The 15,133-nt window shown below is 41.3% G+C and overlaps 1 protein-coding gene across 2 annotated transcripts; it reads left to right on the top strand.

The window, feature by feature from the left end:
* Positions 1–1,574: 1,574 nt before the first annotated feature.
* On the top strand, positions 1,575–14,906 carry LOC124280781 (hemicentin-1-like). Of its 2 annotated transcripts, XM_046716751.1 has the most exons (13): positions 1,575–1,917; positions 2,414–2,580; positions 2,948–3,092; positions 5,408–5,671; positions 7,285–7,542; positions 8,095–8,352; positions 9,062–9,358; positions 9,968–10,075; positions 10,599–10,626; positions 11,111–11,148; positions 11,392–11,478; positions 12,893–12,985; positions 13,556–14,906. In XM_046716751.1, the coding sequence occupies exons 1-13, from the start codon at positions 1,827–1,829 to the stop codon at positions 13,579–13,581; spliced, it is 1,860 nt and encodes a 619-aa protein (XP_046572707.1). In that variant the 5' UTR covers positions 1,575–1,826; the 3' UTR covers positions 13,582–14,906. The 2 variants fall into 2 exon arrangements, with proteins under 2 accessions (XP_046572707.1, XP_046572708.1); XM_046716752.1 differs by lacking the exon at positions 11,392–11,478.
* The last annotated feature ends 227 nt before the right edge of the window (positions 14,907–15,133 follow it).

Below are 15,133 nucleotides of genomic sequence, written 5' to 3'. Positions count from 1 at the left end.
ATACACATATAACAATGAAACCGACCCACATATCTCTCTGGGTTTGTATCTTCCTTAAAGATATAAAAGCGTTTTAATTTTAAACCCTAAAACTTTTAAGTAGTTTAAGCCCCAATACATAGTCCAAACTATTATGACCTTTGTGGATACAAATAGAAAAAAAAGTAAAAAGTACCACTATATTTTCAATACAAATCTGATCATTATGAACTGAATAATTACAGAATAATTACACATGCGTGACGGTATCTGTACGACTTTGAAGTCGTGATTCACTATTTGCATGAGCATTTCTGTAATGTTTGCTAGGCGCATGGCACTTAAACACGTGTTTGTCTTTTTTGTAATATGAACAGCGAACAATAACTCTTCACTTATCAGGTGCTCACGAACACGTTTTTAGCCTGGGCAATGCCACAGCTAGTTGAAAATGAACATCCACGTATGGTGCAAACAGTTATATCTAGACATTTTAATGTTCATCGAAACGCAGTGTCATGTTTTGCTGGACGTTATCAACATTAGGGCAGCGATCATGTGATCTCTACGTGTGATAGCAAGACATTCGTATTCTGTTGGTGCATCTGCGGAATCGTTAGCGAACCGCCACATTAACCGCTGGGTTGGGAGCAGAACCTCATGCAGGAACGTCAGAGACAGCACAACTTCCGGCCTCGTGGTAGTTGACTACGCCCAATTGTGCAACCATCATGCTCGCCAAACTTGGTGTGCTGCGTCAGAAGTGTGACGTCATCAGAATGGTATAAATATCTTATATCGTACTTGTCACCATTACGTGTGCAGCAGAGGCGACAAAACCCTGTCCACGCCTATAACACATCTCTGCTAAAATCAGAGTCGACTGTACAACGCAGACTACATAATGAGTAACACACGTCTATAATCTACACAACAGCAATTACTCGCTACGTGGTGATAAATAGAGAAACTCACCCAAGTGTCTACTGATATCAAGCATATTAACACGAGGTTAAGATTCTGTTTATCATCAAAAATCACTCTTCATTAGTTTTCAATGAAAGTGCACATCTCTGAACACACTACTTGCAGTGCAGCCATGTCACAGCATTGTGACGCTATCAAATTTATGACGTCATAGCATTTTGATGTCATTAGGTTTTTGATGTGGCAGCATTGTGAGTCATGTAATTAATGATGTCGAAGAATTGTCATCTCATGTAATTGATGACGTCAAGACATAATCTACTGTCAAAACGATATCTCCTCCAGTTTGGACTGACAAAATTATATACCCTTCGAAAAAAACTTTAACAGAATAATTCCCCCACCCAGAAACACATGGTTTATGTTACGAAATCTTACCTCAAAGTTTCAATGTTTCTGAGATATCAAAATGTACATATTTAAAACCAACAATAACGATATTTCATAAGCGATATAAAATGAGAAGACATTTACGTACATGTGATAAACTAGCACTGTCCTCAATAAGAGGCTGCTTCCTGTCACGATGTCCGTTACTCATCATTAGCCTGACATTGTCAACACGGATGTAATATACGTAAATATCTATATACATAAACAGCGCAGAAATGAACGGTCGTAGCTGAATACATGTACACGACTTTATAGCACTTCAACACAAATTGGATAGTAGTTTAAATTGATCGACAATGGGTATTGTCCAACTTGAGACAAGCATTTCGTGAATTGCCTAACAAGTTTCGCCCTTAGACCTACTCAGCGAACACTTGAATCTGAAGTAGTGTGATATTGATGCACGTCACAGACCAAGACTACGTCTGTAATGGACAACACAATGCATATCGAGACGTAGTTTATCCATGTGTAACAAGATGGGGACTGATTGGACATTGATTGTAACCAGCATTGTTGTACTGTGTGAGCTGATCCGAATATCCCGTGGTACTGAAGGTGAGACATTATATCATGACACACAGTGTTTTTGAGATGCGGAAGAAAATATTAACTTTCTTGATAAAAACAGGACAATCCCAGCAACGTGTGGAAGCTCAAGGGGCGGTGTGGTTAAAGGGTTTGCTCGTCATGCCGAAGACCCGGGTTCGATTCCCCAATGTGGGAAGCCCATTTCTGGTGTCCCCCGCTGTGATATTGCTGGGATATTGCTAAAAGTGGCGTAAAACCCAGATCAGTCACTTGAAGCTCAATGGTCATCAAAATCTAAGCATTTAAGGATATAGATAAGAGATGTAAGTAATAACAGGTTTCATATAACATCACTGTCAGAATGTTGATGTCTGAATGGTCCACGTGAACTTGATAAACTACTATGTATCTCTCCCGGGAAAGAAATACAGTTATGTTCTGGTGAGTATGTCCCTGTTAAATCCCATTCACGTCATCTGAAGTCGAGCAGTTTGATATTACCCCAAAATGTTCATCGTTCCAGCATGTGGAGGCAGGTACACCAGCACATCTGGTTCTTTCACCTCCCCAAACTACCCCAGCAACTACACAGACAACATCACCTGCACATACACTGTTGACGTCGGTTCTGCACTGGTCATACTGTCCTTCCAAGACTTCAGCACAGAGAGTGGACATGATTATGTGAAGGTATTGTGATGTTGCTTTTCTTTACCTTCGGGTAGTTTTTTTGTGGCATGATATGCTTAGTATGAAGTGTGCTGTACCCTTTTACATACTCCCGTGAAGATCCGGGTTAGAATTGGTCTTCAGCAACCAACGCTTGTCATAAGAGACGACTAACGGGATCTGGTGGTCAGGTTGCTGACTTGGTCATCGTATTTCAGTTGCGTAGATCGATTCTGATGCTGTTGATCACTGGATTGTCTGGTGAAGACTCGATTATTTACAGACCGACGGGATATAGCTGGAATATTGCTGAGTGCGGCGTTAAACAACAATCAATCAATGAACGTTGTACATACATGTTGGTCATGTGCCTCTTTGTTACCTGAAGGTGTACAATGGCAGCGAGGTCCTCATGGCATCACTGTCCGGTGCCAACGTTGGTCACGTCCTCCAGCCTGCGACATCCCTACGTGTGGTGTTCACGACTGATGTATCCGGAAGCGGCAGAGGATTCAAAGCTGTATGGGATCAAGGTAAGTACGTCTTGTAAGGGGTCATTGTCCATATGCAATAATTTGGAGATTCCTCGCTGGATGTTTGTGTTCTATGTCTTGACTTGACAGTGTTCTGTCTCCAATCAGTCAATCTTCATTCGGTGTCTAAAAGGCCCGAAGCCTATGGTACATACATATATTTACACAATATTTACAACCGAAAAGCATATGTCAAACATTTACAGATTACAAATTTACAACAGATTTTCTATGTATAATGCAAAATAGATATACATTGACATAATATGTAATTCAGTAGCATTTTCATTTGTTAATAGTATCTTCATTTTTATTTCATTTGGGTGGGTATACTAATAAGATGTTAAATATTTCAAATTCTATGATTACGAGGATTATTAATATCTCATGCCAATAATGGTTGTCAACCCCCTTCCCCACCCCAACCCCCAACACCTCACACCCCAAACCCCACACCCCCTCTCCAATTAAAAAAATGGAAGGGGGGTGACAACCATTATTGGCATGAGTATATAACGTCCAGCGAGAGCGGGATACAGCTACACGGAATTTCTTTAACAGTTCTGTCTTACAGTTCTGTCTCACAGTTCCCTATCGTTTCAAAGGTCCCAAATGCTAATGTGTACGTTATGTGATATATTGTGAAGTGATGTGCTGTTATATTTCACACATCCGCATTTTCCAAGTGAAATTCACCCATCGTAACTGTTATATACTCTCCCAAGAAAGAAACGCATATAGGAATTTCAACTGTATTTTTATGTTTATTTTGAAACATCTTGTAGGCTTTATGAGTCAATGAAATTGCACACTGGGAATGCAGGCTTATCCGTCTTTGGCACCAACTCGACGAAAGTCAGTTTGAGTGTCACATGTGTGGTGGCGCTGAAGTCAATACCTCGTGTGACCACCGTGGGCATCCAGAACTGCACGGCATCGCCTCGGCATCGAACGAATAAGTCTCAGAATCTTGGGTTGCCCAATCGCAGCCCACTCTGCCTGTAGTGCCTGTGCGAGTTGCTGAAGTGTCTGGGGCTGAGGGTTACGGCGTCGCATCCGTCTGTCCAGGGCATCCCACAGATGTTCGATCGGGTTTAAGTCCGGTGATCTTGAGGGCCAGGGGAGCACATTGATGTTGTGGTTCTGGAGGAAGTCTCTAGTGTGACGTGCTGTGTGGGGCCTGGCATTGTCCTGTTGAAACAACTCCCTCTGGCGATCAATGATTGGAAGGAGGTGTGGGCGTAGGATTTCGTCACAGTACCGTTGAGCTGTCAGGTTGCCCTGGATCATCACCAAATCACTTCTCCTACGGCAGGTGATCGCTCCCCACATCATAACACTTACCCGGCCGAATCTGTCCACGTCGGCGAAACGTTCACGTCGACGTCTGTACACTCGCATTCTTCCATCGCGTCGTTCCAATAGAAATCGTGATTCATCACTGAACCAGATTCTACGCCAATTCGGTAGGTTCCAGGCCTGAACGTTGGTGCACCATTGAACTCGATGTCGACGATGTTGTTGTCGAAGCACAGGGCCAAAATAAGGTCTTCTTGCACGTAAACCAGCCTCTCTCAGCCTGTTCCTGACGGTCTGTGCAGAAAGTCTCCTCAATCCGGGTATTTGTCGAGCGGTACTGGTCGCAGTAGCTGTTCGATGACGCAGGTGATGTACCCGGATGTAGCGATCCTGCGCCGCAGTGGTAGCTCGAGGTCGCCCACTACGAGGGGCATCTGCTACCGCATTCTGCCGGCGACATCTCTCCCAGAGCCGTGAAATGGTGCTTTGGTGAACATTCATGCGTCGGGCAACTGCACGTTGAGACTGGCCAGCTTCAAGCAAACCAATGGCGATATGACGGTTGGCTCCACTTAGACGTGGCATTTTGCGTTCGTCAACAATATTCCAAATACAGTGAATAATCGACAGACAGCGATCAACCTTTTATACCCATCATTGAGATTATCTGTTCCCAAACTTTCACGTGCATTGCATGTGAATTGTGTATTCTGTGATTCTGTGATTTCGACACGCCGAAACTGAAAATCATGCTGTTAAATACGGGTATTTTACGGATGGTGCGTTTTGTTGTGATGTATCACAACATAAACACCATAGGACTCATAAACAGAGCACAACCTTTTGTAAAATGAATCACGTTTTAATTCATTGCTACATGAAATTTCTATTTTCATGATGCGTTTCTTTTTGGGGAGAGTATATTATGAAGTTAGCCTGCGCTGATTACCCAGTCATAGGCAACCCTTCATTGACCACCTTAACTGTATGAATACAAGTGATGCTTACACTTGCAGTAGCCGATGCCGCTTCAGTAACTGGCCTCCCACCCGTCATACACATGAAAGAGTATTCCAGTCTCATGATAGACTGTAGTACCTACACTGTTATTGGTAACTCTTCAACACCTGCCTACAAATGGACATACGGTGCGACAACTGTCAGTGCTGGGTCCGTGCTGATGAGAAGACATGTCCACAGGAGGCAGGGAGGCGACTACACATGCCATGTCACCAATGCATTGGGCTCGGTATCTGCTGCAGTTAATGTCGATGTCCAATGTGAGTTCATATACACGCTGACTTAATAGAGAGTGAGTGAGTAAGTTTAGTTTTACGTCGCTCTTAGCAATATTCCAGCAATATCACGGCGGGGGGGCACATGAAACGGGCTTTACGCATTGTACCAATGTGGGGAATCGAACCCGGGGTCTTCTGCGTGACGAACGAACGCTTTAACCACTAGGCTACCCCACCGCTCCTCTGACTTAATACTTACCATGAGAACATCTTCTGTTTCCAAAGTTGAAATTGTATAATTAACCGGAAATTAGTGCGCAAAATAACTAGGTGTGAAGCTAACAAACAACGAAATGTGCTGTAAACAACGCCTGTATTCAAAATTAATTAAGTTCTCAAATGAATTGAAATCAGTGCAAAGGTATCCATACGGCACTGCAGTTTGTGAAATATATTTTATTACTTTGTATCATTATTTATTGCTTCCTTGTGGGGTAAGGGGCGGTGGGGTAGCCTAGTGGTTAAAGCGTTCACTCGTCGTGCCGAAGACCCGGGTTTGTTTCCCCACATAGGTACAATGTGTGAAACCCATTTCTGGTGTCCCCCGCCGTGATATTGCTGGAATATATTGTCCAGAATGGTTCCGGCAAAGATGTCTACACATATTAAATAGTTAATCATGTCTGGAAATGATATCTTGCAAATGATTTCATCTGTTAACCTTTTGTGTACTCGCTTGCGTATTTTTAGAAACAATAGACCATAAATATTGATGACTGATGTTGTCTTTGGAAGTTTAAGAAAATATAGATGTGTATAAAATTGAAGACCAGTACATGGTAGCAACACCGCGATTCGTCATGTTTGCTTCCTAAATGGGTTATTACTTTCTCAGGGACGGTGGGGTAGCCTACAGGTTAAGGCGTTCGCTCGTCACGGGTTCGATTCCCCACATGGGTACAATGTGTAAAACCCATTTCTGGTGTCCTTCGCCGTGGTATTGCTGGAATATTGCTAAAAGCTCACTCACTATTACTTTCTGATAAGTTCACCAATTTCAGAAAATGTACAATACTTTGTATTTCGATGTACAGTACTGTGTATTGACAAGTAAATTGTATCGCGATATATTGTGATAATTGTACGTGTATTGTGATACGTATTGCAATATATTGTGAACTACGGTGTTTGGCAGTTGGTGATGCTGATCGTACAAGCAGATCCAATTTTCTACATATTAAGACATATTAAGCAACAGCAAGCTCAAAGAAAGGTTGAATAAAATTTATTGTATGTAAGTATGCCGTTTTATCAAATAAAAAAAGGGAAACACCAGTGGCGAATGAAAGATTGACGTGAAGATTTTGATTTAAACCATAGAGATAATCAGAAAATCTCTAATATTTTTAACCAATATACCAGTTCTCAGAAAATATAATGCAATACGTATCTCTTGAAAAGCGGTATAAACCCCTGCATAATGCTAATACCAGTCCTAGTACATACCCATATACACAAACACACACACACCCTCTCTCTCACACACTCACACACAAAAACAAAGAAACAAACACACACAAACAAACACACACACACACGTACATACTCAAGCACAAGCACACATAACTGTACATTATAACTGTTATCATACACAGATGCACCTCTCATATCTGGTCTCCCGGCTGTGTACTCCATCGCTGAATACTCCAGTGTGAAGTTAGACTGCAGTGATTACACGGTCGTAGGCAACCCTTCCTGGACCATCTATAGGTGGACGAGGAGAGGGTCCACCCTCACCACACAGTCTGTCTTTGAAAGAGGAAACATTAGCAGGAGACAGGGAGGAGAGTACACGTGCATTGCCAGCAACACAGTAGGATCAGTGCGCAGCCACATCGCCATTGATGTCCAGTGTAAGGGGTATAGTCACTCTGTTTCCTTTTATATTCTCGGAACAGCATCGCTTAATGATATATTCTATTGCAGGCACTTGTGTAATATGATATTTATTCCCTCTTGAGACTCTTTCCAATGTCCCAATAAAATGTTTGTTTTGCATGTATATTTTGCACAGGTAGTTTCTGGAATATTTTCTCATTTGAATATTTTTTTCCCGGAAACTAACTGACCCATTAACATTAATTTTATATAGTTGTCTATTGAATAATCATCATGCTTAATGCAACGACTACATATGCATAATTAAACCAAGACTAGGGCATTTAGAAGTGGAATGCATAAGAAGAGCAAGATTTATGGATGTCAACGTCTTTATTGGGAGTAACACGACGTTTCGGAGTGTATCCTTGTTCCTTCATCAATTAATATATTACCAATAGCATTTTAGAAATTTGATAAGGTACTGACATTGATTTTCAGTGGCTTTCCTACGGATACTTGAATCTGACAGTGGTACCCACATACCATTATTTCTAGCAGCCAAACCTATCCCTTCTCATGTACAGATGCTCCGTCAACATCTGGCCCACAGTCCACATACCCTGTCAAAGAATCATCCCGTATGAGGATATGCTGTAGGCGATATATCAGACAAGGTAACCCGTCGATAACCACCTACACATGGACCCATGCCGGCTCCATCGTCAGTACCAGAGACAGACTGAACATGCCAAGCATCAGAAGAAGTCAGGCAGGAGAATACACATGCACTGCCTCAAACGGTGTTGGGTCTGCGTCTGTGCTAGTCAGGGTGGATGTACACTGTGAGTATTCTGTATTCCCAAAGCACTTGTATACGGCATTCATTCACTAACACCATTAAAACAAGCGTGAGTTTGACTCAGACATGGGCATGGCAACTATGAAATGTTGCACTAATACTACCATTACTACCATGGGGCGCGGGGTAGTCTAGTGATTAAAGCGTTCGCTCGTCACGCCGAAGGCCCGTGTTTGATTCCCCACATGGATAGAATGTAGCCCTATTTTGGTGTCCCCCATGCCGTGATATTGCTGGAATATTGCTAAAAAAGCGGCGTAAAACCATACTCACTCACTCACCGTTACTACCACTACCATTACTACGTATACTACCACAACTAGTACCACGACCACGACCACGAAATCGACCTCGAACTCTGCCTCTATCACTACCACTACTACTACCACTACTACTACTACTACTAGTACTACTACTACTACTACTACTACTACTACTACTACTACTACTACTACTACTACTAAGTACTACTTAACACAACTACATGTCTTGGGCATGCTAGAATACCTATCAAAGAGGGTTCGAATCCCAGATTAACTCTCATTGTACTCCTTGATCTGTCAGCGCCCTATATGTGGACGTTGGTTCCAAGTGTCCGGCATTGAAGACCTCCTCTCCAAACAAGCTGAGAAATAATCACGACACTCTTCAAAACGGCATGAAATCAAATCCACTTACTAACTTTATTCCAGCCCCACCCTCAGCACCTACAGATTTCCACGCGGTTTCGGTGACTGGTACAGCCGTGTCACTCCAGTGGATCTCCAACTACAACGGAGGGGCAAACCAGACATTCACTCTGCAGTACAAATTAAACCGACACTCGTACTGGGCAACATGGAGAGATGGCATACAAGATCCGGGAAGGAATATCCAAGTCAGAGAAGACATCCCTGGCCTGACATCGACCAAAGGATGCCAGTTCAAGTTGCTCGGCAGCAATATCTATGGTGACGGGGAATCAGTCATACTAACTTCAACCACATTCTGTGAGTAGTATGGCTTAACGTAAATAAAATATGTCGAATGTCAATTTACATGATCTTTGTTTACTGCGATTAGTATTGATTAATGAAAGTAAAGTATGTCGAATGTCAATTTACATGATCTTTGTTTACTGCGATTAGTATTGCTTAACGAAAGTAAAGTATGTCGAATGTCAATTTACATGATCTTTGTTTACTGCGATTAGTATTGCTTAACGAAAGTAAAGTATGTCGAATATTAACACAAATCAGTTGTGTTCACAATGAGTGAGTGAGTTGGGTTTTACGCCGCTTTTAGCAATATTACAGCAATATCACGGCGGATATGTCGAATAACCATTTACAGTGTCCGCATCTGTAGCGAAAACAAAAATTTGCTGGGTATTTTAATAATATTTTTGTTAACATTCTCATAAGAGCAGTTGCATGGATCATTCTGGAAGATGACTGAGTTGATTGATAATGATATCGTTTGAGCGTCCAATGGACGTTTGGCCTGGTGTTACGTTATGTTTTGTTGACAAACGATCCCAGAAACAGATTCGTGTCTATAAGATGCAGATTAATCCCAGTACAATTCATATTTCTCATTTCATTCATATCTTCTGTCAGCATCTGGCACACCTGAAACAATACTTGGCCTCGGAACAGCACTTGGAGCTTGTGTTATTGTCATCGCAATTATTGTCGTCAGAAGTTTCCAACGAAGACAAACAAAAGGTTTGATCAACATAGATCTGTCTGTCTGTTTTATCTAACCAAGAAACAATTCTCTAGCTACACATCAATCTGGTATTAGTGTCATTGAATTTGTTGGTTGGTGAGTTGGTTTGTTGTTTAACACCGCACTCAGCAATATTCCAGCTATATCGCGGCGGTCCGTAAATATTCGAGTCTGGACCAGACAATCCACTGATCAACAGCATGAGAATCGATCTACACCATTGGGATACGATGACACGTGTCAGCCAAGTCAGTGAGCCTGACCACCCAAACCCGTTAGTGGCTTTTTACGACAAGCATGGGTTGCTGAAAACAATTCTAACCCGGATCTTCATGGGTTTTATTGAATTTGTATTGGTACAGCTGAGGGAGAGATACGCTGCATATTGCAAATAAGTGCACATCTCACACAAACTTCATAGACCAGTGAAGCATGTTCCTTTTTTGCCCTGATCCCAATACATTGGTCACACGTTGCTGTTATTAGATACAATTTTTTATTCGGTAATTTACCTTTCAGATAAAGAGGAGCCAGGCAATATACAAATGTAAGTATAATTGAAACATATTGTTTGTAGCATCCAATTAACCGTTTATCTTCTTTAACCAAAATACGAAATCCTTGTTGTCCCTGTTGGCTACACAACCTGTTTCTTTCAGACTGTGCCACATGTGAATACACAACTTCTTTTTATTCCATGTAAAGAATATAGAATAAAAAGAAGTTGTTATCCATAAAACGTCTCATGCATTCATGTTCGTCCAACTTCTAAATGCATTTCAAGAACTTGTACCACATTTAACAAGTTCTTTTGGAACCGTGGATGCTGTGGTGGCTGAGTGGGTTAGATCGTGGACTTTAATTTGTGTGCCTGACGCTGAGAGTGCTGGTTTGAATCCCGAAAAGGACTCAACCTAATATTAGTACTAGGATCTGTACTTCAAAGTGCCATCCCAAATATAAGATATGTTAAGTTCATCTTGTGTAAGTATGTAAGGTCCTCATCTTTGATTTGTTTTCCATTTATTAAGGACTATGCAGATGTCATGTTCACAGCAGCTAGTACAGGGTAAGTCAACAACATCAATATTTAGACAACAATATGAATATCTATGACAAAAAGATTCATATAAAACAACAATATCCATATTTATAACAACAATGCCCATATTCATAACAAAGTACCCACAATTTTTCTTATCATGTATCTCTATTATTTATAACGTTTTCATAACGTTTTACATCATTTCTTTTAAGAACAAAATTATGCGCTTATGTTGCTTAAATTAATTCTTTTCTTTGTGGCTGCAAGACGAGGAAACCCACAGAGAAGAAGCGAACGTCAATGAACACATCCACACAAAGACACAAGAGCATTGCCAGAACTCTACAGTTAAAGGTGTAATTGCAGCCAGCTGGTGCTGAACCATCACAAAATTCATCGAGTTTCTAATATATCAGAAATAGGAAACAGTTGAATGTTAAACACATTAAATGACTACATGCAATAACACCAAATGTAACGCAGCAAAGGTACCTGAACTGATTATATATTGAGTGTATGTATAATGTATGTATGTATATAAATACATTGTGTTTTTAATACCATCATTTACTGTCATACTTCAACATACCCGTAAAAACACCTACTCTTTATCCATTGACACAGGTGAGGTGAGGTGAAATTGGTTTTAACTTCGTGCTTGAGAATATTTCGCTCATATGACGACGTGCATGCGTGTGTGTGTGTGTATGTGCGGCTGCTTGTACTAGCCCAGACTGAAGCTGGTTTTATAGTGCTAGCCCGCTGAGATACCATGCCGCAGTGAAGCATGAATATCCCACTCAGACACATTATACTGACTCCGAACCGACCCATCCTTGTTGTACTCATTAATGCCGAGCGCCAGGCAGGGACCAACAAGTACCATATTTTAACGTCTATTAGTATGACGCGGTCGGTCGAACCCGCGACCATTGGCACAGTCATGCTCAAATTTTACATCATCTTATACACAAGACGTGGATCAACTTTACACTTCCCGCGGTACGGCAATAAGTAGAACCCTCTCCCTCGTAAAATACAGCCTCAGTTTTGTAACCTACTCTTTAATCAAATACAGCTCTTTCCTGTGCTACGCAGCTGACACGAAACGTCCAAAGCCATCATAAAGTGAGTGAGTTAGTGAATTAATATAAAACGTCACATCGGCAACATCTCAGCCATATCGTGACGAAAACAATTTATACAATAAAAAAAGAAAACATTTTGGAGAGTAAAACCTGTCGACTATGGACAGTAAAAAATACTAGAGTATCACAGATATGAACATAAAACTAACATGTAAAACTAAAAGATTTCAATTAAAGAATCCAACACAATATAAAACACGGGCTATAAATCGCCAACAACTGAAGGTAGATCACCAAACTAGGAACCATGGGGACTTACATTACTTTTGCTACCTGCATCGACCCTAGCTGGATTTACACCATCCCTTCAGCCGCTGGCGATGGTAGGAAGATTTAGCCGAAATTAAAATCACAAAAATACTACGATTAAAAGGTATGGTTGAGCGAAATTGACTTTGAAAGTGTTTGGGACTTACGTACCATCATAAAGTAATTAGCGTCCGTGATACGAACAGGCCAGACCAAAACTAAAACATATAGTCACGTGAAGTGTTCCTTGAGAACCTTTTATACACATGCTTCCGAAATATTTTATGTTTATACCCTAGAACATGGGCATGCTATGTTTCTCTTGATGGGACGGATCTTTCTTTATTTACAATACGTTTTAATACTCACAGATTCGGAAAATGGAAATGAGAAACTTGACTTGAAACCGTCGCCAGCAACAGAGGATTCAGACACAGACTGCAATACAGCTGACCTCAACAATGGTAGTGTTACATGTTCATCCTTTTCACGAACTCATGGCGATTTTCAGTGATCCATTCAGATACTTTTCACAGCTATTACCCTTTAAACCAAACAGAAATTGTTTCTGGGAATAGTTAAGACTGGTAATGACATGCATATAACTGTTTTCACATTCACTAAAACAGGCCAATAGAACAATGTGCACACGATTTTCACCCCTGAAGATTTGGGTTAGAATTGGTCTTCAGTAACCCATGCTTGTCGTAAGAGGTGACTAACGGTATCGGGTGGTCAGGCTCGTTGACTTGGTTGACACATCTCATTGCATTCCAGTTGTGTAGAACGATGCTCACGATGTTGATCATTGGATTGCCTGGTCCAGACTCGATTATTTACAGACCGCCTTCATATAGCTTGAATACTGCTGAGTGCGGCGTTAAACAACCAACCAACCAAACACACGATTTTCATTCTCAGCTCTCAGTACACAAGACTGGGAGTCACCATCGGATCCTAAATCTGTGTATACACATTAATACTACTGAAATCCTGTTCTGTTGTTAAACTGAGGCTATTTTGTTTGGTTGTAGATCCTGTGTATGTTACCACCCTTTGACGAGACAGCGTTCTCAGCACCGACCACAACTACACAGTCACCACACAAAACAGGAAGGAGGTGTGGTCATGTGTGAACATGTGTTTACAATCAGCAGATTTCACTGGAGACACGAGGTGTTCAAGAAACCGTGGAGCCAAAGACTTACATGCCATTTGATAGTGATTCATAAACACATGCTCTGCCATCGTATCCCAAGGTGACAATCACTGGATGATCTGATCCAGACTCGCTTATTTATAGACCGCCGCTATAAAGTTGGATTATTGCTGAGTGTGGCCTTAAGCAACAAACACACACACACACAGACACTAGAATTGTAAGGTAAATATTTACACATGTGTTTTTGTTCGTGCATATGAAACATACAAAATACGATGACGTTTGATACGGGTCACATTTAGAACTCTGACTCCCCACTATAAGTAGCTGTTTGACGCCTCTGAATTTTCAACTCAGTTGCCATGGTTGCTCTGTTGAACATGTGTATAGTTGTGTCATCCATTTTAGGATACGCTTCAACAAACATTGTTCGTCAATACAAAGTATGTTAAGTATCATGACTTTGAAATATCCTGAAATATCCAGCTCGAGATTGGCATGGTTGCCATGGATACATGGATGTTTCCCAAATTTAGACCAACTTCTCAACCGTTATCGGAGTTACATTATCAGTCCGATACGGGATAATTTGATGCTATTTTATTTGATTACAATACGCATGACATGTAAATACTAGAGAGTAACGGATTTAATTTCAACGGTTCACCATCAGTTGAAGATACAACCAAAAATCTGCTCCATCTATCCGAAGATCTAAATTATAAATTGTGATGCTATCCTTCTCAGAGGACAAACACTCATCCAATGCTCGTTTGTGATTTTTTTGTGTTGAGCCATGGTTAATTTGAAAAAAGTTCGCCATCTCAGCTCCCCACCCACCACGGAGTATCACAAGGACAATGCTATATATACCAGTGAGTCTCCGACTGGCAGCACCGGGGATACTGATTGATGGTATACTCCAGCAGACGAATAATTGAAATTAATCAATCCAACAGATTGGCCCATGAGCCACCACCTTCTGGGCATAGGACTCTAGGCATATTTAACATTTGTTGAAATTTTAAACCAATACACATTCAGTGAAATAATTTTACCAATACCCAAACCAGGATCATTTACAAAAATCACATTTGTGCAATATGAAATACAATGAACAGGGCATGGCATGACCAGCCGATTGTTTGAACCGGGCCCATTCAACCACTCGTCCAGGTGAAGTAAGGGGCGAAGTGGTGTGTTGGGCAAAGGAACACTGTGTCCTGGAACCAGTGCCCTCAACCACCAGACTCCCGTCCGGGTTCACACGGGGGATTGAAGAGCTCTTAGCTTTATCCAGCACCCACCACGAGGAGGTGGCTCTTCACGGGTGCCATGTCGATTAAAAGTAGATGTTTACAAGAGAGATTTTTAATGGGCTGAAGGAACAAAAGCGAGTCTGAATATATTATACACTGTATATATTTGGGACGTTTAGTAATATATCTTA

This window comes from Haliotis rubra, unplaced genomic scaffold, assembly GCF_003918875.1.
Source record: "Haliotis rubra isolate DU_JTF1 unplaced genomic scaffold, ASM391887v1 Scf274, whole genome shotgun sequence".
NCBI classification, from domain to species: Eukaryota; Metazoa; Mollusca; class Gastropoda; order Lepetellida; family Haliotidae; genus Haliotis; species Haliotis rubra.
This window is presented reverse-complemented; position numbering and strand designations above follow the sequence as displayed.